This window comes from Mobula birostris, chromosome 7 (genome assembly GCF_030028105.1).
Source record: "Mobula birostris isolate sMobBir1 chromosome 7, sMobBir1.hap1, whole genome shotgun sequence".
Classification (NCBI taxonomy): domain Eukaryota; kingdom Metazoa; phylum Chordata; class Chondrichthyes; order Myliobatiformes; family Myliobatidae; genus Mobula; species Mobula birostris.
Window position 1 is genome coordinate 35,039,178 of NC_092376.1, and position 25,805 is coordinate 35,064,982.

Sequence of the window (25,805 nt, forward strand, 5' to 3'; positions counted from 1 at the left end):
TAGGAAGAGGTGCAGTCGACGTTTCAGGCCGAGACCCTTCGTCAGGACTAACTGAAGGAAGAGTGAGTAAGGGATTTGAAAGTTGGAGGGGGAGGGGGAGATCCAAAATGATAGGAGAAGACAGAAGGGGGAGGGATAGAGCCAAGAGCTGGACAGGTGATGGGCAAAAGGCGATACGAGAGGATCATGGGACAGGAGGTACGGGAAGAAAGACAAGGGGGGGGGGACCCAGAGGATGGGCAAGAGGTATATTCAGAGGGACAGAGGGAGAAAAAGGAGAGTGAGAGAGAGAATGTGTGCATAAAAATAAGTAACAGATGGGGTACGAGGGGCAGGTGGGGCCTAGCGGAAGTAAAAGAAGTCGATGCTCATGCCATCAGGTTGGAGGCTACCCAGACGGAATATAAGGTGTTGTTCCTCCAACCTGAGTGTGGCTTCATCTTTACAGTAGAGGAGGCCGTGGATAGACATGTCAGAATGGGAATGGGATGTGGAATTAAAATGTGTGGCCACTGGGAGATCCTGCTTTCTCTGGCGGACAGAGCGTAGATGTTCAGCAAAGCGGTCTCCCAGTCTGCGTCGGGTCTCGCCAATATATAAAAGGCCACATCAGGGGCACCGGACGCAGTATATCACCCCAGTCGACTCACAGGTGAAGTATTGCCTCACCTGGAAGGACTGTTTGGGGCCCTGAATGGTGGTAAGGGAGGAAGTGTAAGGGCATGTGTAGCACTTGTTCCGCTTACACGGATAAGTGCCAGGGGGGAGATCAGTGGGGAGGGATGGGGGGGACAAATGGACAAGGGAGTTGTGTAGGGAGTGATCCCTGCAGAATTCAGAGAGAGGGGTGATCGTGACCCCACTAAGGAGCACCAGGCCATTGTCTCCCACACCATCACCGACTTTATCCGCTCAGGGGACCTCCCATCCACTGCTACCAACCTTATAGTTCCCACACCCCGCACTTCCCGTTTCTACCTCCTACCCAAGATCCACAAACCTGCCTGTCCTGGCCGACCTACTGTCTCAGCTTGCTCCTGCCCCACCGAACTCATTTCTGCATACCTCGACACTGTTTTATCACCCCTTGTTCAATCCCTTCCGACCTATGTTCGTGACACTTCTCACGCTCTTAAACTTTTCGATGATTTTAAGTTCCCTGGCCCCCACCGCTTTATTTTCGCCATGTATGTCCAGTCCTTATATACTTCCATCCCCCATCAGGAAGGTCTCAAAGCTCTACACTTCTTTTTGGATTCCAGACCTAATCAGTTCCCCTCTACCACCACTCTGCTCCGTCTAGCGGAATTAGTCCTTACTCTTAATAATTTCTCCTTTGGCTCCTCCCACTTCCTCCAAACTAAAGGTGTAGCTATGGGCACCCGTATGGGTCCTAGCTATGCCTGCCTTTTTGTTGGGTTTGTGGAACAATCTATGTTCCGTGCCTATTCTGGTATCTGTCCCCCACTTTTCCTTCGCTACATCGACGACTGCATTGGCGCTGCTTCCTGCACGCATGCAGAACTCGTTGACTTTATTAACTTTGCCTCCAACTTTCACCCTGCCCTCAAGTTTACCTGGTCCATTTCTGACACCTCCCTCCCCTTTCTAGATCTTTCTGTCTCTGTCTCTGGAGACAGCTTATCCACTGATGTCTACTATAAGCCTACTGACTCTCACAGCTATCTGGACTATTCCTCTTCTCACCCTGTCTCTTGCAAAAACGCCATCCCCTTCTCGCAATTCCTCCGTCTCCGCCGCATCTGCTCTCAGGATGAGGCTTTTCATTCTAGGACGAGGGAGATGTCTTCCTTTTTTAAAGAAAGGGGCTTCCCTTCCTCCACTATCAACTCTGCTCTTAAACGCATCTCCCCCATTTCACGTACGTCTGCTCTCACTCCATCCTCCCGCCACCCCACTAGGAATAGGGTTCCCCTGGTCCTCACCTACCACCCCACCAGCCTCCGGGTCCAACATATTATTCTCCGTAACTTCCGCCACCTCCAACAGGATCCCACCACTAAGCACATCTTTCCCTACCCCCCTCTCTCTGCATTCCACAGGGATCACTCCCTACACAACTCCCTTGTCCATTCGTCCCCCCCATCCCTCCCCACTGATCTCCCTCCTGGCACTTATCCGTGTAAGCGGAACAAGTGCTACACATGCCCTTACACTTCCTCCCTTACCACCATTCAGGGCCCCAAACAGTCCTTCCAGGTGAGGCAACACTTCACCTGTGAGTCGACTGGGGTGATATACTGCGTCCGGTGCTCCCGATGGGGCCTTTTATATATTGGTGAGACCCGACGCAGACTGGGAGACCGCTTTGCTGAACATCTACGCTCTGTCCGCCAGAGAAAGCAGGATCTCCCAGTGGCCACAGATTTTAATTCCACATCCCATTCCCATTCTGACATGTCTATCCACGGCCTCCTCTACTGTAAAGATGAAGCCACACTCAGGTTGGAGGAACAACACCTTATATTCCGTCTGGGTAGCCTCCAACCTGATGGCATGAGCATCGACTTCTTTTACTTCCGCTAGGCCCCACCTGCCCCTCGTACCCCATCTGTTACTTATTTTTATGCACACATTCTCTCTCTCACTCTCCTTTTTCTCCCTCTGTCCCTCTGAATATACCTCTTGCCCATCCTCTGGGTCCCCCCCCCCCTTGTCTTTCTTCCCGGACCTCCTGTCCCATGATCCTCTCGTATCCCCTTTTGCCTATCACCTGTCCAGCTCTTGGCTCCATCACTCCCCCTCCTGTCTTCTCCTATCATTTTGGATCTCCCCCTCCCCCTCCAACTTTCAAATCCCTTACTCACTCTTCCTTCAGTTAGTCCTGACGAAGGGTCTCAGCCTGAAACGTCGACTGCACCTCTTCCTACAGATGCTGCTTGGCCTGCTGCGTTCACCAGCAACTTTGATGTGTGTTGCTTGAATTTCCAGCATCTGCAGAATTCCTGTTAATTGCCAAATTTATCCCGTTTTTAGAATAAGGTAGTACGATGCTTCAAAGCCCCCATTTCTTTTGAATCACCTCATCTAAGTAGGATGCAGATTCTACTCTTTCCCCCAGCAATGCTACCTGGACCCAAATGTGATCAATTTGTATTTATTGAGCACCATTTGTATAGCAAAATATTATAAGGTGTTTAAGGTATAACAGTGTTGCAGTTAGCATTATGCTATTACAGTGCCAGTTCATTTCCACTGCTGCCCCTAAGGAGTTTCTATGTTCTGGAGCAACATGGTAGCCTAGCGGTTTGTGTGTTACAAGCTGGCGACCTGGATTCAATTCCTCTGGCTGTAAGGAGTTTGTACCTTCATCCTATGATACATGGGTTTTCTCTGCGTGCTCTGGTTTCTTCTCACATTCCAAAAAAGTACTGGTTAGTATGTTAATTGGTCACTTGTGTAATCAGGTGGTGGGCTCACTGTGCCGAAAGGACCTGTTACCCTGTTGTATAACAAGAAAAGTGAATGCACATCGAGAGTTTGAGTTCCAAAATTAACATTGCATTTTCATTGTACATGCTGATGGTCTCAAGTACCACTTTGGATTTAATTGATAGCATAAAATATAGCAAAGAAAGTTTAGATAATAGAAAGATTGTAGAGTTCTGAGTTGCAGAACAATCGAGGTATCCTTAACCATGATTTTGAAAAAGCTAATGTACAAGTAATTAGGAAAATTGACAATATTGTTCACTGCTAAGAAACTGCATTTAAAAGTGGGGAGATTAGTCTTTAGTCATTGGGCAATCAAATAGTAAGTCCATATCTGGAATCTTGGATGTAGTATTGGTTATGTTTATTGAAGGAAGGACATTATTGCATGGTTTCCTGAATTATAATGAAGGGGATTTTTCTCTTAGGAGTAAAGTTGGACAGGCTAGGTTTGTATCTGCTGGAGTTTGAGGGAGAGAAGTGATTGGAACAGATAAGATCATGATGAATGTGGGAGAATCTTGAACTAAGGCTTCTGTTTGAACATTAAGTTACTCATATGAGACCAAGATGAAGCAATTTTTTTCTCTCTGATGATTCTAAGTCTTTGACCATTTTTCTCAAAGGGTGGTGAAATTTTAACACAAGTAAATGAAAGATAGGAATGTAGTTACAGTCAGATCAGCCACTATCTTATTTAATGGCAGAGCTGGCTAGAAGGGACATGTGTTCCACTGCATGGTTGTATTTTATTCATAGTCTATTTGTACAACAATGGAAAAGCTTTATAAAATACTAGCAAGATTTCTAAGATGATGGCACTATCACAAGGAGAGATTGGATCAATTTGGTCTATATGTTGAAAAAAGTAACAAAAAATGATGGTATATTAATTATATAACAATTGATTAGAATATCTGATAATCCAGCACCACCAAATTGCCAAACTTGCTGTATTATCAGTGATAAAACTAAATATAATAGGACACTGCAGTGTTGTAATTCTTTGATACATGTACAATATTAGGCGTAGGCAATGACTTAACCCTTCTAACCTACTCCACTATTAAACAAGATCATTGCTGACCTGACTGTATTTTTGCATTTCCTTCCAGTCACAGCAACCATTCCTCTCTTGGTAATCAAATAGCAATCTACCTCTACTTTAAAGATATTCAAAGACTCTGCTGTCACCACCATTTGAAAAAGAGTTCTAAAGATTTTGTTGTATTTCAGCCTCATTTGTCTCTAATGGACAATTCTTTATTGAAGCAGAGTTATAGTTTTTCATACACATGAGGAAACATCCTCTCCACATCCACCAAGTCTGGAACCCTTGTGATTTTGAACTGTTCAATCATCCCCCCTCACTCTTCTAAATTCCAGAAGATAGAAGCCTAGCCTGTCCAATCCTGCTCATAAGATGACTTGCCCATTCCAGTATCAGTCTCTACCAAAGCTCTGAATTGTTTCTAATACAATCATCCTTGAATGAGATCAATAATGTAAACAGCACATGATACATTGCCTCGTATCCCTGAAGCATACCCTATTTTGTTCACATCTCTACAAATAAACATTATCTCACATGCTCTATTTTAGCTCTTTGCCACAAACTGTTATACCTTTGAAACCTATGCACTCTTCGTAATTGTCTACCTTTGTGTTTGCAGAAAATCTAGCAACCCCATCTTCCAACACACTTTAAATTGTGAAAATGAGGTAGTGTAGTGGTGTGCTACACACAGAGCTAGAAATAATGACACGCAGTCTGTAAGTTGCACTCGAGACTCGTTTATTCAAACTTTGCGGCACTGGCTTTTAAGCGGTTCCCTTCCAGCCCTCCCCGGGTGGAAATGACGTCAGAGCTGCATTACAGAAGTCTCTCCCCACGTGGGCTATTTTGTGAGCCGGTTTGCTTGTGTAGAAAGTGGGTCGCCACATAATTCCCCCCCCCCCAAGAACCGGTGATACACCCCCAATGTCCACAGTCTGGATCAGTCTCTGTTTGGGCGGTCTGCCTCTGCGCTGCAGTGCCTGAACCTCGACCAGCTGCGCCAAGTCCACATGGGCCGGTTTGAGTCAGACCACCGTGAAAACCTCCTCTTTCCCCCCAATGTCCAGAACGTACGTGGACCCATTGTTACTGATCACCTTGAACAGCCCCTTGTACGGCCGCTGTAGTGGTGTCCGGCATGCACCCCTTCGTACAAATACAAACTTAAAGTTCTGCAAGTCTTTGAGTACGCAGGTCGGGATCTGTCTGTGCTGTGAAGTCGGTACGGGGGCCAGGTTGCCAAGCCCTTCACGTAGTCTGTCCAGGACTGCTGCGGGTTCTTCCTCTTGCCCCCTTGAGGCTGGTATGAACTCTCCTGGGACAACCGGGGTGTGCCGTACACCAGCTTGGCCAACGAGGTGTGCAGATCCTCTTTGGGTGCTGTGCGGATTCCAAGCAGGACCCAGGGAAGCTCGTCCACCCAGTTAGGCCCTTTCAGGCGGGCCATGAGAGCCAACTTTAAGTAACAGTGGAAGCGTTCCATGAGTCCGTTCGACTATGGGTGGTAGGCAGTTGTGTGGTGTAATTGTGTTCCCAACAGGCTGGCCACAGCCGACCACAGGCTGGAGGTGAACTAGACGCCTCTGTTGGAGGTAATGTGGGCGGGTATCCCAAAGCGTGCTACCCAGGTTGCAATCAGCGCTTGGGCGCAGGAATCGGTGGTGGTGTCGTTGAGCGGGACCGCCTCTGGCCATCTCGTGAACCGGTCTATCACAGTTAGGAGGTACCGCGCTCCTCATGACACCGGCAGGGGCCCCACGATATCCACATGAATGTGGTCGAACCTCCGGCAGGTGGGTTCGAACTGCTGCGGTGGGGCTTTGGTGTGCTGCTGCACCTTGGCTGTTTGGCACTGAGTGCATGTTTTGGCCCATTCGCTGACCTGTTTGCAAAGTCCGTGCCACATGAACTTGCTGGAGACCATCTGGACGGTTGTCCTGATGGGTGCACCAAGCCGTGTATGGAGTTGAAAACTCGCTGCTGCCGGGACGGTGGGGCGGGGTTGGCCGGTAGCCACGTCACACAGGAGGGTCCCCTCACCTGGGCCTATGAGGAAGTTTTGCAGCTGCAAACCCGAGACTGTAGTCCTGTAGCTGGGCATCTCGTCGTCTGCCTGCTGTGCCTCCGCCAGTGCTGCATAGTCCACCCCCTGGGACAGCACCTGGATAGCTGGTCTGGAGAGTGCGTCCGCCACAACGTTGTCCTTTCCCGAGACATGCTGGATGTCCGTCATGTACTCGGGAGATGTAGGACAGATGTCGCTGCTGGCAGGTCAACCAGGGATCGGACACCTTTGTGAACGCGAAGGTCAACGGTTTGTGGTCCATGAACACGGTGAACGGCCTGCCTTCTAAGTAGTACCTGAGATGCTGGATTGCCAGATATAGTGCCAACAGCTCCCGGTCGAAGGCACTGTACTTGAGTTCGGGTGGCCATAGGTACCTGCTGAAGAACACCAGGGGTTGCCAGCACCCCTCGATGAGTTGCTCCAGCACCCCACCGACTGCTGTGTTGAATGCATCCACTGTGAGGGCGGTTGGAACGTCCGTTCTGGGGTGCACTAGCCTCGAGGCGTCTGCCAAGGCTTCCTTGGCTTTAACGAAAGCAGCCACAGCCTCTTCGTCCCAAGTAATGTCCTTGCCTTTACCCGACATCAGGGTGAACAAAGGGTGCATGATACAGGCTGCTGAGGAGGGGAAGTGGTGGCAGAAGTTCACCATACCAACGCACTGTGTTGGGCCAGGCGAAGTGGTGGATCGCATCTACCTTGGCGGGCAGAGCTGTTGCCCTGTCTTTGGTAATCCTGTGGCCCAGGAAGTCGATGGTGTCGAGTCTGAACTGACAAAGTGAATAGGAATAAGGAACCTTGGTTCTCAAGGGATATTGCAACTCTGATAAAGAAGAAGAGGGAGTTGTATAACATGTATAGGAAACAGGGAGCAAATAAGGTGCTTGAGGAGTATAAGAAGTGCAAGAAAATACTTAAGAAAGAACTCAGGAGGGCTAAAAGAAGACATGAGGTTGCCTTGGTAGTCAAAGTGAAGGATAATCCAAAGAGCTTTTACAGGTATATTAAGAGCAAAAGGATTGTAAGGGATAAAATTGGTCCTCTTGAAGATCAGAGTGGTCGGCTATGTGCGGAACCAAAGGAAATGGGGGAGATCTTAAATAGGTTTTTTGCATCTGTATTTACTAAGGAAACTGGCATGAAGTCTATGGAATTAAGGGAAACAAGTAGTGAGATCATGGAAACTGTAGAGATTGAAAAGGAGGAGATGCTTGCTGCCTTGAGGAAAATTAAAGTGGATAAATCCCCAGGACCTGACAGGGTGTTCCCTCGGACCTTGAAGGAGACTAGTGTTGAAATTGCAGGGGCCCTGGCAGAAATATTTAAAATGTCGCTGTCTACAGGTGAGGTGCCGGAGGATCGGAGAGTGGTTCATGTTGTTCCGTTGTTTAAAAAAGGATCGAAAAGTAATCCGGGAAATTATAGGCCGGTAAGTTTAACGTCAGTAGTAGGTAAGTTATTGGAGGGAGTACTAAGAGACAGAATCTACAAGCATTTGGATAGACAGGGACTTATTAGGGAGAGTCAACATGGCTTTGTGCGTGGTAGGTCATGTTTGACTAATCTACTGGAGTTTTTCGAGGAGGTTACCAGGAAAGTGGATGAAGGGAAGGCAGTGGATTTGTCTACATGGACTTCAGTAAGGCCTTTGACAAGGTCCCGCATGGGAGATTAGTTAGGAAAATTCAGTGGCTAGGTATACATGGAGAGGTGGTACATTGGATTAGACATTGGCTCAATGGAAGAAGCCAAAGAGTGGTAGTAGAGAATTGCTTCTCAGAGTGGTGACCTATGACTAGTGGTGTGCCACAGGGATCAGTGCTGGGTCCATTGTTATTTGTCATCTATATCAATGATCTGGATAATAATGTGGTAAATTGGATCAGCAAATTTGCTGATGATACAAAGATTGGAGGTGTAGTAGACAGTGAGGAAGGTTTTCAGAGCCTGCAGAGGGACTTGGACCAGCTGGAAAAATGGGCTGAAAAATGACAGATGGAGTTTAATACAGACAAGTGTGAGGTATTGCATGTTGGAAGGACAAACCAAGGTAGAACATACAGGGTTAATGGTAAGGCACTGAGGAGTGCAGTAGAACAGAGGGATCTGGGAATACAGATACAAAATTCCCTAAAAGTGGCGTCACAGGTAGCTAGGGTCATAAAGAGAGCTTTTGGTACATTGGACTTTATTAATCAAAGTATTGAGTATAAGAGCTGGAATGTTATGATGAGGTTGTATAAGGCATTGGTGAGGCCGAATCTGGAGTATTGTGTTCAGTTTTGGTCACCAAATCACAGGAAGGATATTAATAAGGTTGAAAGAGTGCAGAGAAGGTTTACAAGGATGTTGCCGCGACTTGAGAAACTCAGTTACAGAGAAAAGTTGAATAGGTTAGGACTTTATTCCCTGGAGCGTAGAAGAATGAGGGGAGATTTGATAGAGGTATATAAAATTATGATGGGTATAGATAGAGTGAATGCAAGCAGGCTTTTTCCACTGAGGCAAGGGGAGGAAAAAACCAGAGGACATGGGTTAAGGGTGAGGGGGGAAAAGTTTAAAGGGAATATTGGGGGGGGGGCTTCTTCACACAGAGAGTGGTGGGAGTACGGAATGAGCTGCCAGACGAGGTGGTAACTGCGGGTTCTTTTTTAACATTTAAGAATAAATTGGACAGATACATGGATGGGAGGTGTCTGGAGGGATATGGTCCGTGTGCAGGTCAGTGGGACTAGGCAGAAAATGGTTCGGCACAGCCAAGAAGGGCCATAAGGCCTGTTTCTGTGCTGTAGTTTTTCTATGGTTTCTATTTGGCCAGGTTGATCATGAGGCCGAAATCACTCACGCGGGAGTAGAGCTGGCAGACATGGGACTGACGCTCCTGACGACTACTGCTGGCTATGAGGATGTCGTCCAAATAGATGAGCGCAAAGTCCAGGTCGCGTCCCACCGCATCCATTAGTCGCTGGAACGTCTGTGCGGCATTCTTCAGGCCGAACGGCATTCGGAGGAATTCGAACAGGCCGAACGGGGTGATGAGTGCTGTTTTGGGGAAGTCTTCAGGGTGTGCCGGGATTTGATGCTACCCACGGACGAGGTCTACTTTGGAAAAGATATTTGCCCCATGCAGGTTTGCTGCAAAGTCCTGTGTGTGCGGCGTGGGGTAGTGGTCTGGAGCTCTCCCTCTTGGCTTCCCACAGCACGTCCGCCCGGGACGCCACCTTCCGGGGGTCACTGAAATCTGCGTCGGCCAGCAGCAGATGTATGTCCTCGGGCAGTTGCTCTAGGAATGCCTGCTCAAACAGGCAGGGCTTGTGTCCTTCAGCCAAGGCCAGCATCTCGTTCATTAATGCTGACAGCGGCCTGTCGCCCAAACTATCCAGGTGCAGCAAGCGGGCACCACGCTTATGCCGTGAGAGGCCAAAGGTTTCTTAGAGCAGAGCTTTGAATGCTGCATATTTGCCTTCTTCGGGGGGTGACTGTATGAAATCCCCAACCCGTGCGCTTGTCTCCTGGTCAAAGGAGCTCACCATGTAATAGTAACGTGCGGAATCCGAAGATATCTGCCGAATCTGGAACTGGGCTTCTGCTTGCTCAAACCACACGCGTGGTCGCAGCGTCCAGAAAGTTGGCAGTTTTAGCGAAACTGCGTGAACAGATCATCTTTGGTCCAAATCCTGTTTGGACCATCGGGGTCACCCGTGCAGCGATGTGCTACACACAGAGCTAGAAATAACGACACGCAATCTGTAAGTCACTCTCGAGACTCGTTTATTCAAACTTCGTGGCACTGGCTTTTAAGCAGTTCCCTTCCAGCCCTCTCCCGGCGGAAATGACGTCAGAGGTGCATTACAAAAGTCTCTCCCCGCACGCAGGCTATTTTGTGAGCCGGTTCGCTTGTGTAGAAAGTGGGTCGCCACAGTAGGCCCCAGCAGTTATCCCTATTTCACATCGCTGATTATTATCTTACCATAAGTTCATCTGCCTGATGGGCAGAATGTACATTTATGCATTTATCTTTATACATTTACATGAGATACATTTATTCATTTTCAGTTTGAATGCTGACAACACAAGAAGCAGACTTCCACCTAGAAGTAGCTACTTCTAGTCTAGGTTGTTGATGATAATTAATGACAAAAAATCCTTCAAAATATCACATTTTATTAATGCCACTGCTCTTGCATTACAAAGTGTTGCATCTTACCCAATTTAGCCATGTTTATCTGCAAATACAATGGACAAATAAGCCTTGTAATAGGCAATTGATACAGAAAGCTTACAATATTATATTTAGGAAAGATGCATCAAAACCCATGTCCAATAGTTATTCTAACATGAAGTTTTTACTTTGTACTACTGAACTGTTTAAACTATTATTTTCTTTATTATTTCATTTTCATGTGGAATTCATTCCAAGGATGACAGTTTTCCCTTCTGTATTTCACCTAGGCACACATCTCCTAACCTGAAGACCATGCCTATTCAGCAAGTGATCAATAGAAACATCAAAGGTCAGTCCAGATCCTGTCATCATTTTCAATTAAAGCACATTACTTTAATTGAACCCTAACACCCAGAAGACCAAGGAGATCATTGTGGACTTCAGGCATGCTAGGAGCCACACTCACGTCCCCATCTACATCAACAGAGCTGTAGTAGAGCATGTATTCAAATTCCTTGGTGTCCACATTTCCCAGGACCTTACCTGGTCCCTGAACTCCTCCATCCGGATCAAAAAGGCGCAACAGCACCTTTATTTCCTGCAGAGCATCAAGAAAGCTTACCTCTGTCCTGACAGACTTTTCAGGAGAAAAATAAAACAGATCCAACTGTCTGAGTCATTAATTATCAGCAACATCCTAGCGTATAAGTAATTGTAATTAGAAAGGAAGTCTGCTTGTTGATTTGGGTTGCAAGCACTCATATAGAACAAACTTACCTCACACTGGAATTTTAAACTTAAAGTGTATGAGCCCATTTTTAAAAAAATTATTAATAATAATTTTATTGTAGGATTTATTTGATTTCTTGAATTTAAATATCCATGTAACTGGATGACATATCCAGAGTTATAGATACTATTAACACTGAAATCTGAAGGGCAGAGTCCTGATTTGAGAATGTTAATCAAGATACAGTACCTGTATACTTTGAACTTTTGCTACACTCAAGTTTCTTTATAGTTCATTATAAGTTTCTCAAGAATGATGTGGAGCCAGATGTTAATATTAAACATTTAAGTGTACAGAATTGTAGATTAGCATGAAAATATGTCACAGTAGTTCTATTATCTCTTCAAATATGATAAGTTCACAAATTCATGAATAATAGACCATAATTTCATTTTTAGTCATATCACTTGCAGAGTCTAAATCCTCCAATTTCATTACAATATTTACCGTTATTCAAAACCTATCTCCACCTATCTCTGATTTAAAATGGAAATTAGGATCTATTTAAAAGAAATGTTTCTTTTTCCCCTCAGCTGTGCCTTTTGCTGCAATGAAATCTCAGGTACAGCTCAGCTGATAACACGCGTTTCCAAGTCAGAGAGCATAGATCCAAATTTCACTCTGGAGAACCAACCTTAAGACTCAGGAATGACATTCCAAAAAAAGGTGTTGAATTGTCAGAAATTCCACCTTTCAAATCAGAAGCAAATTAAGCCCCCTGCCACTCAATCAATCTCTCAGGAAGGCATAAATGATCATGGAACTATCTTTAATAACCTATTCTACCTATTCTTCAGTTTTCCAGCTCTTGTCAATCATGGCTCTTTCACACTGCAATCCTTTCTATGCCTCAAATGCAGTGAAGCACTTGGTATGTGAAAGGGATGATTGCATCTAAACTACAAACCACACAACATGTTAACTTCCCTTTCTTCCCTGCCACAACACCCCCATCACAGGCAAGATTATTCTAAACACTGGTTAACATATGGTATTCCAATCCCCTACAAATATAAAATTGAACACCAGTACAAAATGCAGTTTAGTATTTATCAGAATTAAAATTGTCTTAAATTTCATGGAAACAGCGCAAATGGCATCACCTGCATTTGATTTTTTTGTTCTATTATAAGATCAATTCTAATCCAATATTCATTGGAATACTGAAGTATTTCAAATTCCAAATGAACTTTTGAAAAATTGAAATATTTTCATTGTGATTCAGTATTTACATATTACTTTGGCAGTTACTTGAAATGGAAGATGCAGGCTTGACTTGAGAGAGTTGAAGCTCCCATAAATGAATCAGAGAACAAGTATACCAGATGAAGCAAAGGTGTGAAAGTGCAGCTGCAGTTAGTATCCTTGTACTGGGTAGAGTTGCATTATGTAAACTGAGATCGTTTTCCACCTCGAATTCTATCCAGGGACCAGTTTAATCCTACGCATAAAAAGTGGTCATGTCATGTTTGGGTTTACTGATGAAAATCATGGTTTCTCTTATCTGTGAGATTGAGATGAGTGATATGCAGAATTACAAAAGAGAAAATAGTATCATCCAGAAAAACTTGTCATATTTACTTTAATGAATCAGAGACCTAATATGCCCAAACTAAACACTCAGAGAATCAATGATATTTCTGCAAATTTATATGCTGTAGATAGATCAACTATTGTTTATAATCATAATGGAAAACTAAGTTTATTTCTTCAAAAGGGACAAGCACCAGAAAAGATTACAAAGTCATGATTTATTTAAAGGCAGTATTTTACAATATGGTTAAAAAAAGATTTAACACATCTACAAATAAATTTCAATTTTTCTCAACAGCATATAGCATTGAAGTTTTACAATTTAAAACAGTAATATACATAGCTACAAATTCAACTTTTTTTAAAATCACATCTAATTTCACATTTAATGCCATGCTTGAAGTATGGGAAAAACATGATCATATCTCTACAACTGTGTGATCTATATTGATTTCTTGCTTACCATGTTAAAAGGCTGTTGCATGAAAGCAGAAACTAAATTTTCCAAAGATGTCAAACCTAAACTAAGCCAAATTTCATAACTATTTTAAAAACAGGATCCATGATAGTCCTAATGAAGGGTCTTGGCCCAAAATGTCACTGTTTATTCCTTTCCATAGATGCTGCCTGAGCTGCTGAGTTCCAACAGCATTTTGTAAGTGTTACTCTGCATTTCCAGCATCTGCAAAATCTCTTGTGCTTTTAGAAAAGGGGATCCTTTATTGCATGAAAACAATCTTAGTCTCTTCAATTTAAGATAATGTATTTTTTTTAAAAAAGGTCCCCCTTTATCAGTTGATCTTGAGATATCTTTCAGCACAACAATTAATATTTAGAATAAAACATGATATCAGTGCAAGGTTAAGGGAACTTTCTTTTTAACTGCAGTGAATCTGAATCTAACCTAGAAATGCTCACCATTGACGCAGGGTCCTGCCACAGAGAATTATTCCATTTTCCTATTACAATTCCTGCTGACAAGACCACAGCGTTCACTAGGAAAGGGGTATTGGTGAAAACGCAAATTAACCAAATTTTGAATTGGATATAGTGCTTTAAGCTAAACATTATGGTGTAGCAGCTAATTCCCTTGTCATTTTTTTAAAAAAAGAAAGTGCATGAGATTGTTTATACAGTTGCTCTGTTGTTCTGGAAATGCAGAAGCTCTGCAAAATGCCAAACATGCTCTATTCCTACCTTCCATTATTTAAACTTTTATCACTTGATTTGTTTTGTAAAGTAAGCATCACATGGGTTGTTCTTGAAACTGCTGCCTTTGGGCAAGGGCTTGGTTACTCAGTAATCGTTGCTGTTCTTGTAGAAACTGGATAACTTCTGGACTTCTCAATAATGACTAAAATTAAAATTAATAGTATTAAAGACTTCCACTAAAAAGTCATAATAGAATTTGTTCCACATTTACATTCTATGCACCCCTGGCAAACACAGGCATGCAGGAAGCAATATTGCAACTTAAAATTGAGACGTAGCGACAGTTCAGATATTAGTTGCAAGTGCATACATGCATGAGTGAAATTCAGTCAGTTACTGGAAGACTCACCAATCTCTTTTGATTTAAAACCTGCTCAAGAAGACTTGCTTTACGACTTGCTTGATGCACAATCATACAGCTTAGACGCTGTTTGGCAACAGAAGCAGGTCTTTCATCTGTGTCATCCTGTGGAACAAAGAGAAGCAAATAAAACCATACCCCGAAAAAAAACACAGAACAGAACAGCACAGGGCCTTCACCCCATTCAACAAGTTTGTACCAAACCTGATGCCAAATTAATGTATTACCATCTGCCTACACGTGATCTACATCTTTCCATCCCCTTCCTGCTCATGTGCCTGCCTAAACATCTCATTAGTGTTGTTATCACATCTGCTTCCACTACCACCACCCAATAGCACGTTCCAGGCGCTTTCCACTGTGTGAAGCAACTGCCTTACAGATCTCTTTTAGACATTCCCTGTTCCCACCTTAAACCTATGCCCTCTTGAATTAAGCATTTCCATCCTGGGAAAAAAAAACACCCATCTACTCTATCTGTGCCCCTTATGATTTTATATACTTCTCTCGAATTACTACACAGCTTCTGATGCTCCAGAGTACAAAATTACACATTTGTCTAAACTCAGCTTAAAGCAAAACACCCTAATCCAGCTGAACCTCTTATGCAACCTCTCAAACCTTCCTGTGATGCTGTGACCAGAACTCCAAATGTGCCCTAACCAAATTTTTTATGGAGCTGCAGCACAACTTACTAACTGTTATACTCAATGAGGCTAAGTATGCCATCTTTATTAATCTATGGCAACGAATAATTAGAGGACACACAAAGATCCTTCTGTACATCAAGAGCATGGTGTTATTTTTGCAGTAATGTTTGGTCATGATGTAATTCAGCTGAAACACAAATTTGCATTTAAGTAACACACATAAAAGTTGCTGGTGAACGCAGCAGGCCAGGCAGCATCTCTAGGAAGAGGTTCTGTCCTGACGAAGGGTCTCAGCCTGAAACGTCGACTGCACCTCTTCCTAGAGATGCTGCCCGGCCTGCTGCGTTCACCAGCAACTTTTATGTGTGTTGCTTGAATTTGCAGCATCTGCAGAATTCCTGTTGTTTGCATTTAAGTTCTGTTTGTTGCATAAACAAAATATTGATTTACAAATGATGCTCTAGAATTACAAGTTATAAAAGCAATTTGACTCAAACAGTGGCATAGAACGCACTGTGACAGTACAAAACAGTTGGATAACATTTCTGGCTCAAATATTTACAGTGGATTCTGATTAATTGGAACACATCAGGACAGGTATGTTTTGGCCTAATTATACGGCTGCCCCAATTAGCCAAAATTTTATGGAAACAGTTAAAATGATATTAAAATATACAAACTACTGTTTAACTGAGTTACAAAATGGATGTAAATGAAATGCAGAAAAAAATTAGAACATTAGCAATACTACTGCAGTAGTATAAAACTGTATTAGTTTCTAAAATGTACCAGAGGAATTCAGCGTACACTGACACTTTCTTTCGATTTACTACAAATGCACAAAATCAACACAGACACCTACTGCAGATAATCAAACCATTATGCAATCCATTTGCTTTCTTTGAACCTGACAACTGTTGTACAGTATATTTGTAGCCAAGGGAACTGTTCAGCATGGCACTTTAAAAAAAAGCCTTTTTCATAGGCATCGAAGACATCATCTACACAAAATTTATGAAGCAAGTCAGTGAGTTTTCTAGATTTCCATGTTTCTCCACTTACAGCATCAGCACTGTCTTCTCAACGTGTGCTTTCTTGAATTTAATGTGGTGCCAACATTTCCATAGATAACCAATCATCTGCTGCTTTAAAATCTTCATTCGAGCTTCTTAGCTAGCACCTCCGACTTGTTTTTTTTTTTACAAACATTGGTCCACTGACACTCATGTTCAGTTATAACGGGAACACATTGAATGAGGTTCTCTTCAACATCGGGATCCTTACCTCCACGCTTTTGTTTTTGGGATGTTCCCTGTTGTTCCTCTCATAATGCCCATTCTTCTCACAGTTCATCTTGCAGATGTGTCAAGGGTGTAATTGTAGATTTTAGAACTCCAGTTATCTCTGCCAGCTGAAGATGCATGGTGTTAGGTGGATGGCTTTTAATTTGCTCCAGCAGGATTTTTTTGGCTAGTGTCAAATCTTTTTGTGGCATCTTGGCAAGGGCCTGAATTTTTTAAGTCAAAATATAAACATTATTAAAAATCACTGCTTTTTGAATCGGCATCCTTCGGCCCAAAACTAACAACATAACACAAGTACACACAGCTGACACCACTTAAAATCTTTGTTCAAAGCACAGTTTAATATCTGATGGTCACACCATTACACGCTACAGATACTAGGGAGAAACTGTTCAGCAGCATGGTGTCCCTAAAAAAGAAGGGAATCCTGGCTATTTTCTCAATGAGTTTTTGTTCTTTAGAATTGTCCCAAAAAAGACGCTGTCCCGATTAACCAGAATCCACTGTTGTTCTAACTCATTTCTTTTCACAGCTTTAGAATGTCCAAAATGGCTTCACCATTTTGTAATGTGGCACTGACAACAGGCAGACTGCACAAGACCTATGTCCAGAAGGTCTTGTGCAAAGAGGACATTTTAATCAATGATAGAGGTATGATATTGGTCACATAGATCATCTCCAATAATCTTAAAATTAGTAAGTGAAAGAAATAATGTGCCTTTTCCAAGCTACACAAAAACACTTTAGGTCAGTAAGTTACAGAAAATGCTGGGGGGAAAGAACGGCCAGCAAAGCAGCTGAAGAAAGAGAAACAATAACAAAGTGGGAAAAGATACAGGTTAGTTTTCAATAGAGAGAAGGTGGAGAATGAATGCACAAGACTGAAGAAATGTCTGTGATAGGGCAAATAAAGATGGCTTAATTATCTGAAGCTATCAGCAAATTGAGCTTCTTGGTCTGCATTATGTGTTAGCCTCAAAAATAGTGAAAGCTGACCAGCAGGCTAGACTTATACAAATAGCACAAGAAAACGGAACTAATATAATTAGAACATGGAAAACAGCTGGAGGAACTCAGCAAGTTAAGCAGCAACTGTAGAGGCAAAGAAACAATTGTGACTTGGGTCAAGCTCCTGTAATAGTATTGACAGTATGGTGGGAAGGTAGACAGTATACAGAGGGATGTGACTATGGGCTGGTGGTACAATGGGGGCTGATGAGCAGATGGAACGGTGGGGGAGGCTCAGAGGTATTAAATGAGCCAAGATGAGGGAGCGATAATGGGCAGATGGGGAGAAGGAGGAAGACAGAGGTTGAGGTCTGAAGATGAAAAGTATGACAAGATAAAGGAGGGATGAAAAGCAGATTTAACCACATGGTGAGGCAATTAAAATAGTAGGTCGAGGGTGAAGTATCCCAAGTGCATGACGAGTGGGGGAAGAGTAATAAACCGAGGAACTAGGAATGCTGACAGACGAAGAATGGGTCTAGGTAGACCAGGAATGGAAAAGGAACACCAAAGGTCTGAGTTACCTAAAGGTGGAAACTTCAATGTTCATGCCATTGGATTGTAGGCTATTCAAGTAGATTGAGGTGCTCTACATTTTGTTCACGTTTGGCCATACATTGACATTTAAGAAGGCAAACAAGTCAATGTTGGAATGGGAGAGAGAAGGTTAAATGGCACACAACCAGAAACTCAAGATGCCTATTAGAAAGAAATAATTTTCATTTCTGATGAGGGACTTCTGTTTAGCACAAAGGACAGGACCTAAAATAGTAATGGATGGGTATTTCATTTACAGTACTCACAATTGTGTAAGTAGTGGAAAGAAGGAAAAATACAGGGGTCAGAGTCGTTGAGCTAACTACCAATACAGATTTAGTCCAAATACCCTCCTTCCATGTTATAACTTAAGTTTCTGTGGAACCGAGTTATGTCTTCTCCAGCAAATAAATAGCACATAATAAATATCTCAAAAGTACAAGGGAGGGCTCAAATAGCACGAAAAGGTAAAACAAATACATCAGTGAACCAATTCTGATGAGTCCAGTAACAGCAAATTTCCTCACATCACTCTTGCTTGTGCTGGCCAAGGCCTGGACACTCTTCCTCTTCTTGTACTTGTCTTTATAAGTTTTGTTGCGGTGTTTCTTGCACATCCAGGGCTTCCTCGGTTTAGCCACTTGGGTAGTGTTCTCGGTACATCCCTCATACACACACTTTCTAGTCACCCTCTCGCTGTCGCCGCTTTCATCTTCGTCCTCCTCCTCCTCCTCCTCTTCTTCATCCTCCTCGTCTTCCTCCTCATCGTCCTCCTCCTCTTCCCCGGGGCTGTCTCTGTTCTCCGAAGGCTCTTGTGCTCCCCGCCCCCCGTCAGGATCGGCATTAATTTCATTACCAGCCTCGTCCATGTTCACCGTGGTCAATTCATGGTAGCTGACGTTACACGAGGGAGGGGTGGACTCCTCAGCTGCCCGCCCGCTGTCATTACCTCCCGCACTCATCCCGAAGCCCCGAGCCCTGACCTCCCCATTCGGGAACTCCGTAAATCTCGCGCGATTTCGTGCGTAAATCTCCGCCTCCTATTTCAGCAGTCAGCGACGCTTTCCCCCCGCCCCCCATCATCTGCACCAATCCGCTGCTCGCTCCCGCCCCTTCTCTGCGCATGCGCACCTGTGCGGCCCGAGACGGCCGTGCGATTCTTCTACTAACTCCGAAGCTACTCTTCGGCTAACTGTTAGCGAAGATTTAGGTTACAAATCATAGGATTTATCTTCACGAAGACATAAGAGACTGCAGCTGTGGGAATCTAAAGGAAAACTCAAAACGCTGAAAGAGGTTAGCGGAGTGTAAGATGTGATTTACGCCATTCAGTCTGTCAAGGTCTACTATGCCATTCAATCATGGTTGATGTATTAATCCTCTGCCTCCTCCCATTCCTTTTGACGTCCTTCCTAATCAAAAGAACCCATCAACCTCCACTTTAAATATACCAAATGACTTGGCTCCCACAGCAATGAATTCCACAGATTCGCCCTTCTCTGGCTTAAGCCATTCTTCCTCACATCTATTCCAAAGGGGATTCTTTTATTCTGAGTCTGTGCCCTCTGGTCCCAGAATCTCCCAGCACCGAAAACATCCTCTCTATGCCTACTCTATTTAGGCACTTCAGTTTTAGGTGGGATTTACTGAGATACTCTGTCACCATTCTAAACTCTAGCGAGTTCAGGCCCAGAGCCATCAAAGACTTCTCATATGTTAACCCTTTTATCCCCAGGATGATTCTCATAAATCACCTCAAGACCCTCTCCAAAACCGGAACACCTTTCCTAGATATGGGGACCAAAACTCCAAATGCAGTCCTCTCAATGCCCTTATAAAGCCCCAGCATTACGCCCTCTATTTTGAGAGGACATATTCTAGACCTCTCAAAGTGAAGGCTGACTTTGCATTTGCCTTCCTTTCTACTAACTCAAACTGCAAGTTAATCTTTAGGGAATCCTGCGCAAGGACTTGCAAGTCCCTTTACACAGCTGATTTCAGAATTGTCCCCCCATTTAAAAAAAATAACCCATGGATTTATTCTTCTATCAAAGTGCATGACCATACATTTCCCTACATTGTATTTCACCTGCCACTTCCTTGCCCATTCTCACAATCTGTCCAGATCCTTCAGTAGGCACCTTGCTCGTTCTCCACCTATGTTTGCATCATCCACACACTTGGCTACAAAGCCATAGAGTCTATCATCCAGGTCATTAACATTTAAAGGAACACCACTGGTCACTGGCAAGCAGCCAGAAAGGACCCTCTTTACTCCCACTCTTTGCCTTATGCCTGTCTGCCAATCTTCTATTCATGTTAGTATCTTTAAAGTAATAACATGGGCTCATGTATTGTTTACCAAACTCATGTATGACACCTTGTTAAGGCCTTTTGAAAATCCAAGTAAACAACATCCACTGACTCTCCTTTGTTACTTTTTTAAAGAATTCCAGCAGATTTGTCAGGCAAAGTAGCCGCTGAAGGAAACCATGCTAAAATCAGATGATTGTATGTGATTCCAAGTACCCCAAAACCTCAATAATGGACTCTAAAATATTGTCAGCTATTGAAGTCGGGCTAACCAGTCTATAACTTCCTGTCCTTTCCTTCCCACTCTTCTTAAAGTGAAGAATGAAATTTGCAAATTTCCATTCCTCCAGAACTATTCCTGACTAATCATTCTTGCTACTTGCTCTTTGATTTGATCAACAGCAGAAACTCTTATTATAATTTATGCTTGTTCATGTCTCTTCACCACGGTTTACAAAGACGACTAGCTACAATTTCCTCAGAACAAGTCTTTTTTTTTCTTTCTCTCAAGCTGAAGGGGTTAGGGGAGGGAAGAAGACAAAAGGGATGATCATCATGGTTACGGGTACACTTCATCATTATTTCTTGACTCCCACACCATTAGTGAGGCAGTACCTATGGAAAGGAATAAAAAGTTGATGTTTTGGACTAAGATCCTTCATCAGTGCTGGAAAGAAAGAGGGAAAGAAGCCAGAATAGGGAGGTGGAGGGAAGGGAATGAGTTCAAGCTAGAAGGTGAAGCCAGGTAGGTGAGGGAGTGGGAATGAAGTGGGAGTTGATAGGTGGAAATGGTAAAGGTCTGAAAGAGGAGGAATCTAATAAGAGAGGAGAGTGGACTGTGGAAGAAAGGGGAGGTGATAGGCAGATGAGGAAAGAAGAGCGAAGAAAATCATAATCAGCTTTAATATCAGCACCATATGTCGTAAAGTTTGTTAACTTACTGGCAGCAGTACAATGCAATACATGATAATATAGAAAAAATAAGTAAATCAATTACAATTAGTGCAAAAACAGAAATAATTTTTAAAAACTGAGGTACTGCTCATGGGTTCGATGTACAGTTAGAAATCAGGTGGCAGAGGGGAAAAAGCAGTTCCTGAATCACTGAGTGTGAGCCTTCAGGCTTCTGTATCTCCTTCCTGATGGTAACAATTAGAAGAGGGCATGTCCTTGGGTGATGGGGGTCCTTTATAATGGACACTGCCTCTCTGAGGCATCACTCCTTGAAAATGTATTGGATACTACAGAGGCTAGTACCCAGATGGAGCTGACTAATTTTACAACTTTCTGTAGCTTCTTTCGATCCTGTGCTGTAGCCTCCCCCTCCACCCCCACCCCATACCACACAGTGATGCAGCCTGTCAAAATGCTCTCCAAGCTACATCTGTGCAAGTTTTAGGTAACAAACCAAATCTTCTCAAACTCCTATGAAACATAGCCACTGTTTTGCCTTCTTTATAGCCACATTGATAGGTTGGGACCAAGTCAGATGCTCAGAGATCTTGACATCCTGGAACTTGAAATTGCTCACTCTCTCCACTTCTGATCCCTCTATGAGGATTGGTTTACATTCCCCCGTCCTACCCTTTCTGAAGTCCACAATCAGCTCTTTAGTTTTACTGACAAGGTTGTTGCTGTGACACCACTTAACTGGTTGGTATATTTCACTCCTTTATGCTCTCCCATCTCCATCTGAGATTTTGCAATGATGGCTGTATCATCAGCAAATTTGTGGGTATCATTTGAGCTGTACCTAAGCACGCAGTCATGGGTATAGAGTAGACCAGAACAGTGGGCTAAGCTAAGGGGAGCCAGAGTGGGGAATGGAAGAAGAGGGAAGGGGGAGGGGTGAAAATTAAGAAATCAATGTTCATGCCAACAGGTTGTAGGCTAGCCATACGGAATATGAGATGTTGCTCCTCTGAGAGTGCGCTCATCATGACAGTAGAGGAGGCCATGAACTGGCATGCAAGCAGGGGAGTGGGATTGGAATTAAAATGGTTGGCCACCAAGAAATCCTGCTTGTTGCAGATGGAGCAAAGATGCCCGACTGAGTGGCCCCCCAATATATGACAGTTCTCACCAATGTAGACGAGGCTACATCAGGAGCACTGGATTCAGTGGTGGCCAACCTTTTACATTCCATGCGTCAATTTTTTCACGCACGAGTTCAGATGTGATTTTTTTTCACAAGAGTTCTATATTAACATTTTTACAAGAATTGAATGGGCATACAAGGGTTGTATGGTGCATCTGAACTTGTGAGTCAAAAAATTGATGCATGGAATGTAAAAGGTTGGCCACCCCTACAAACAGAACAGAGGTGTTGCTTCACCTGGAATGACTGTTTGGAGTCCTGAATGGAGGTGAGGGAGCAGGTGAATGGGCAGGTGTAGCACTTCTTCCACTTGCAGGGATAAGTGCCTGAAAGGAAATTAATAGGGAGGGATGAATAGACAAAGGAATCACAGAGAATGATGCCCATGTTCCTTGGCAGACAAAGTATTTTGATTGTTGGAATTTACCTATAATCCCTATATTTACCTAGAGTGGGGGAGGAGGTAAAGGTGTGTTTGGTGGTAGGATCCCGTTGAAGATGGACATGCAGATTAGGTTAGCGGGATGCAGTTAACAGGCAAGTACACATGCCAATGATGGGTAATTGTTTGATATCAGGCATAAGCAATTTGCTGGACGAACTTCATCGACCTTACTGCCCTCATTTAGATAAAGGCCACAATTGGTCTTCTTTCAGGACAGGGGTTCCTAACCTTTCTTATGCCATTCTCCAATACCACTCAGCAAGGAGTTGGGAACCCCTGTTTCAGGACAAGGTTGATATGGATGTACACTGGGATAGTGAGCATGTTGTGAAGTCAGTCTGACTGAACATTCAGTATGTCAAGCTGCATAGGTAAGACCATTTTCACATGCTGGTCTCTAACATGTTCAAAATTATAGTCCTACAAAGGGCAGGAAAATCAGACTAACTTTTAAATGACACCATTATTTCTTATGATAGTCAAATGTTTATAGAAGGTGATTTCTTGAAATCAGTTTCCGAGTTTTTATTAAAGGTGGTTTGGAGAGAGTGAATGCTATAGTTGATATCTTCTAAAGCTTTATAAATTATGAAATTGGAGCGTAGCAATGAATAACCTGCAGTTTAGAGAGTCGAAGGAAGACCAAACAGGAATGTATTTGCAATCATCACATCTTGAGGTAAGCAGCACAAAGGAGGTTTTAGCAGCAGACAACCTCAGACAAGTGGAATATGATGATACTATAGTAGGAACAGTGTCTTCACCCCAAATTAGAATCGGATTTCTTTTTCTTTTCAAATCTTTTTATTGTTATATTATACAGGAAAAATAACATGAGTACTTTGAAGTAACAACAATTACAATGTCTCAAGAAAGACATTATCTTAAAGACTGGAAAAAAAGATTGTGATAACAAAAAAAACCTACTAAGCAGAAAAGTGAGGAAAAAAAAGAACCCATTAGGTGTACAGCCCCGGAGCCATGCGTCGTACAAAAAGCTTCTAAAAGTAAACATCAAACCGCCAGCAAGAAAAGAAAATAAACTGAAAAATTTACAATTAGATCGTGGAAAAATTATATCAATTAACTCAAATAATAATAACGAGCAAATGAGCCCCATCTTTTCTCAAAATCAAATAAAGGTTCAAAGGTTCGACTTCTAATTTTCTCCAAACTAAGACATAGCATCACTTGAGAGAATCATTGTGACGAAGTGGGAGCTGATGTATCCTTCCACTTCAACAAAATGGCCCTCCTAGCTATCAATGTAACAAATGCAATAACATGTTGGTCAGACACAGAAATACCATGAATATTTTGAGGAATTATTCCAAAAAGCATAGTTAATTTATCAGGTTGTAAATTAATTTTAAGTGCTTTAGAAATTGTTGAAAAAACCGACTTCCAGAACTGTTCCAATATAGAACAAGACCAAAACATATGTGTCAGTGTAGCTGTCTCAGTTTTATGTCTATCACAATGACTATTGTACGGGGTCTTTCTTTTTTTTGTATGTTAAATTTAAAATGGCTTCTTTGTTATGTTATAATCGGGAATGCTGGTTTGTTGTGTTAAACGCTGAGAAAGCTTTGCGCTAGCAGCTTGTTGTGGGTTAAGAGGTGATAAGAGGATGTTACGAACCAATTGGGATGGTTGTTATGATTTGGTGTATCTGGGAGATTTGTGTGCACGGGGTTTTGGGGCAGAAGGTGGGAGAGCGAGGCAGAGGATGGACCAGGTGCTGTGATGTCCGCTAACGGGGTCGGACCCCAAGGAGGGCGTTCGGCAAGGAGATGGAGACGGACTCATGTGGAGCGTCTGGTCGACCACCGTTATTGGCCCCAGGCAGCCGGTCGAGGTGGTCCGAGGGGTCGCAGGGTGAAGAAGAAGGTTCTTGAGCTCCCAACTGTTCTGTGCACGAAGAGATTGAACTATGATAAGTGTGGCGCCTTTTATTTTCCTTTTATATTTTATTCTCTATTAATTATATAGTTCCAGTAATATCTATAAACTGTAAATCACTTAATCGTATCTGGTGTATTTTCTGTTATTTGGGCGGGGTGGAGTACATCACACAGCATCCACGCAAACTAATTACCCAGTTTGGCGGGGCCAAGGGTAGTTTCCCTAGATGACAGCGAGCCGAGCGTCCCTGAGGATGGCCGGGGGGCTACATTGTGTGGGCTTTGTCTGGGATTGGGTCTACTGGTATGCTGTGTGGGTGCCCTGTTTAAATCTGTAATGTGTGTCTCTATGGGTTATTTGCTGGTGATTGCTGTATGCGTTGTGGGTGCGGTCTTTGTTCGAGTTCAGGCTAGCATTGACGAGTTGGAGGTGGTACTCGGGGCTGCCCATGCGGTTGGGGGAGAGAGAGGGAAGAGTGGTCTGATTTGTAGGTAGGGTCTGTGAATAAATGTTCTAGCTCTGGCAGGCTCCGCCTGGCACTTGGGATAGTGTCCACCCCAAGAGGGGCAGAGGTGTGTGGGACGTGGGCGGAGCGGATCTCTCAGTTGTTAGATGAGTGGCAGTGCTCAGTTGAGGGAGAGCGACAGGGATTGGTTGAAAGTTTAAGTAGGCGGGCTGGTGACCGTGTTAGAGCTGTCAGGTTCAATTACACCGTAGTGACAGCTGTCAGTTATTTAAAAGAGGGGGGAAAGTTTTTAGTGTGTCTTCTCTGGCTAGGAGGGCAGCTAAATTGCTTGCAGTGCCAGGGGGATCATTTCAGGGGATCATGCCCCTCCTTCAGTTGTTCAGCTGATCAGAGAGGTGTCGGGAAACTTAGTGGAGGCCCAGTGGGGGAACGGCTTGGGG

At 43.6% G+C, this 25,805-nt stretch overlaps 3 protein-coding genes across 4 annotated transcripts in view; 2 read left to right on the forward strand and 1 right to left on the reverse strand.

The window, feature by feature from the left end:
* alg5 (ALG5 dolichyl-phosphate beta-glucosyltransferase) overlaps positions 1-11,421 on the forward strand; it is a 48,753-nt gene extending 37,332 nt beyond the window's left edge. The window contains exon 11 of the mRNA XM_072262886.1: positions 11,031-11,421. Coding sequence (XP_072118987.1) covers positions 11,031-11,050 — 20 coding nt within the window. The 3' untranslated portion in view covers positions 11,051-11,421. The remainder of the gene's footprint in view (positions 1-11,030) is intronic.
* Positions 11,422-13,245: 1,824 nt separating this feature from the next.
* rfxap (regulatory factor X-associated protein) lies at positions 13,246-19,159 on the reverse strand. 2 transcript variants are annotated; one of them, XM_072262892.1, is made up of 3 exons: positions 18,666-19,156; positions 14,628-14,744; positions 13,246-14,420 (listed from the first exon to the last, which is right to left on the reverse strand). In XM_072262892.1, the coding sequence occupies exons 1-3, from the start codon at positions 19,098-19,100 to the stop codon at positions 14,313-14,315; spliced, it is 660 nt and encodes a 219-aa protein (XP_072118993.1). In that variant the 5' UTR covers positions 19,101-19,156; the 3' UTR covers positions 13,246-14,312. The 2 variants fall into 2 exon arrangements, 1 of the variants encoding a protein (XP_072118993.1); XR_011886560.1 differs by lacking the exon at positions 13,246-14,420 and adding an exon at positions 16,574-16,796 and having other exon boundaries at positions 14,660-14,744; positions 18,666-19,159.
* Positions 19,160-19,337: 178 nt separating this feature from the next.
* Positions 19,338-25,805, forward strand: part of sparta (spartin a) — a 96,326-nt gene continuing 89,858 nt past the window's right edge. The window contains exon 1 of the mRNA XM_072262894.1: positions 19,338-19,434. The gene's annotated coding sequence lies outside the window, so the exon portion shown is untranslated. The remainder of the gene's footprint in view (positions 19,435-25,805) is intronic.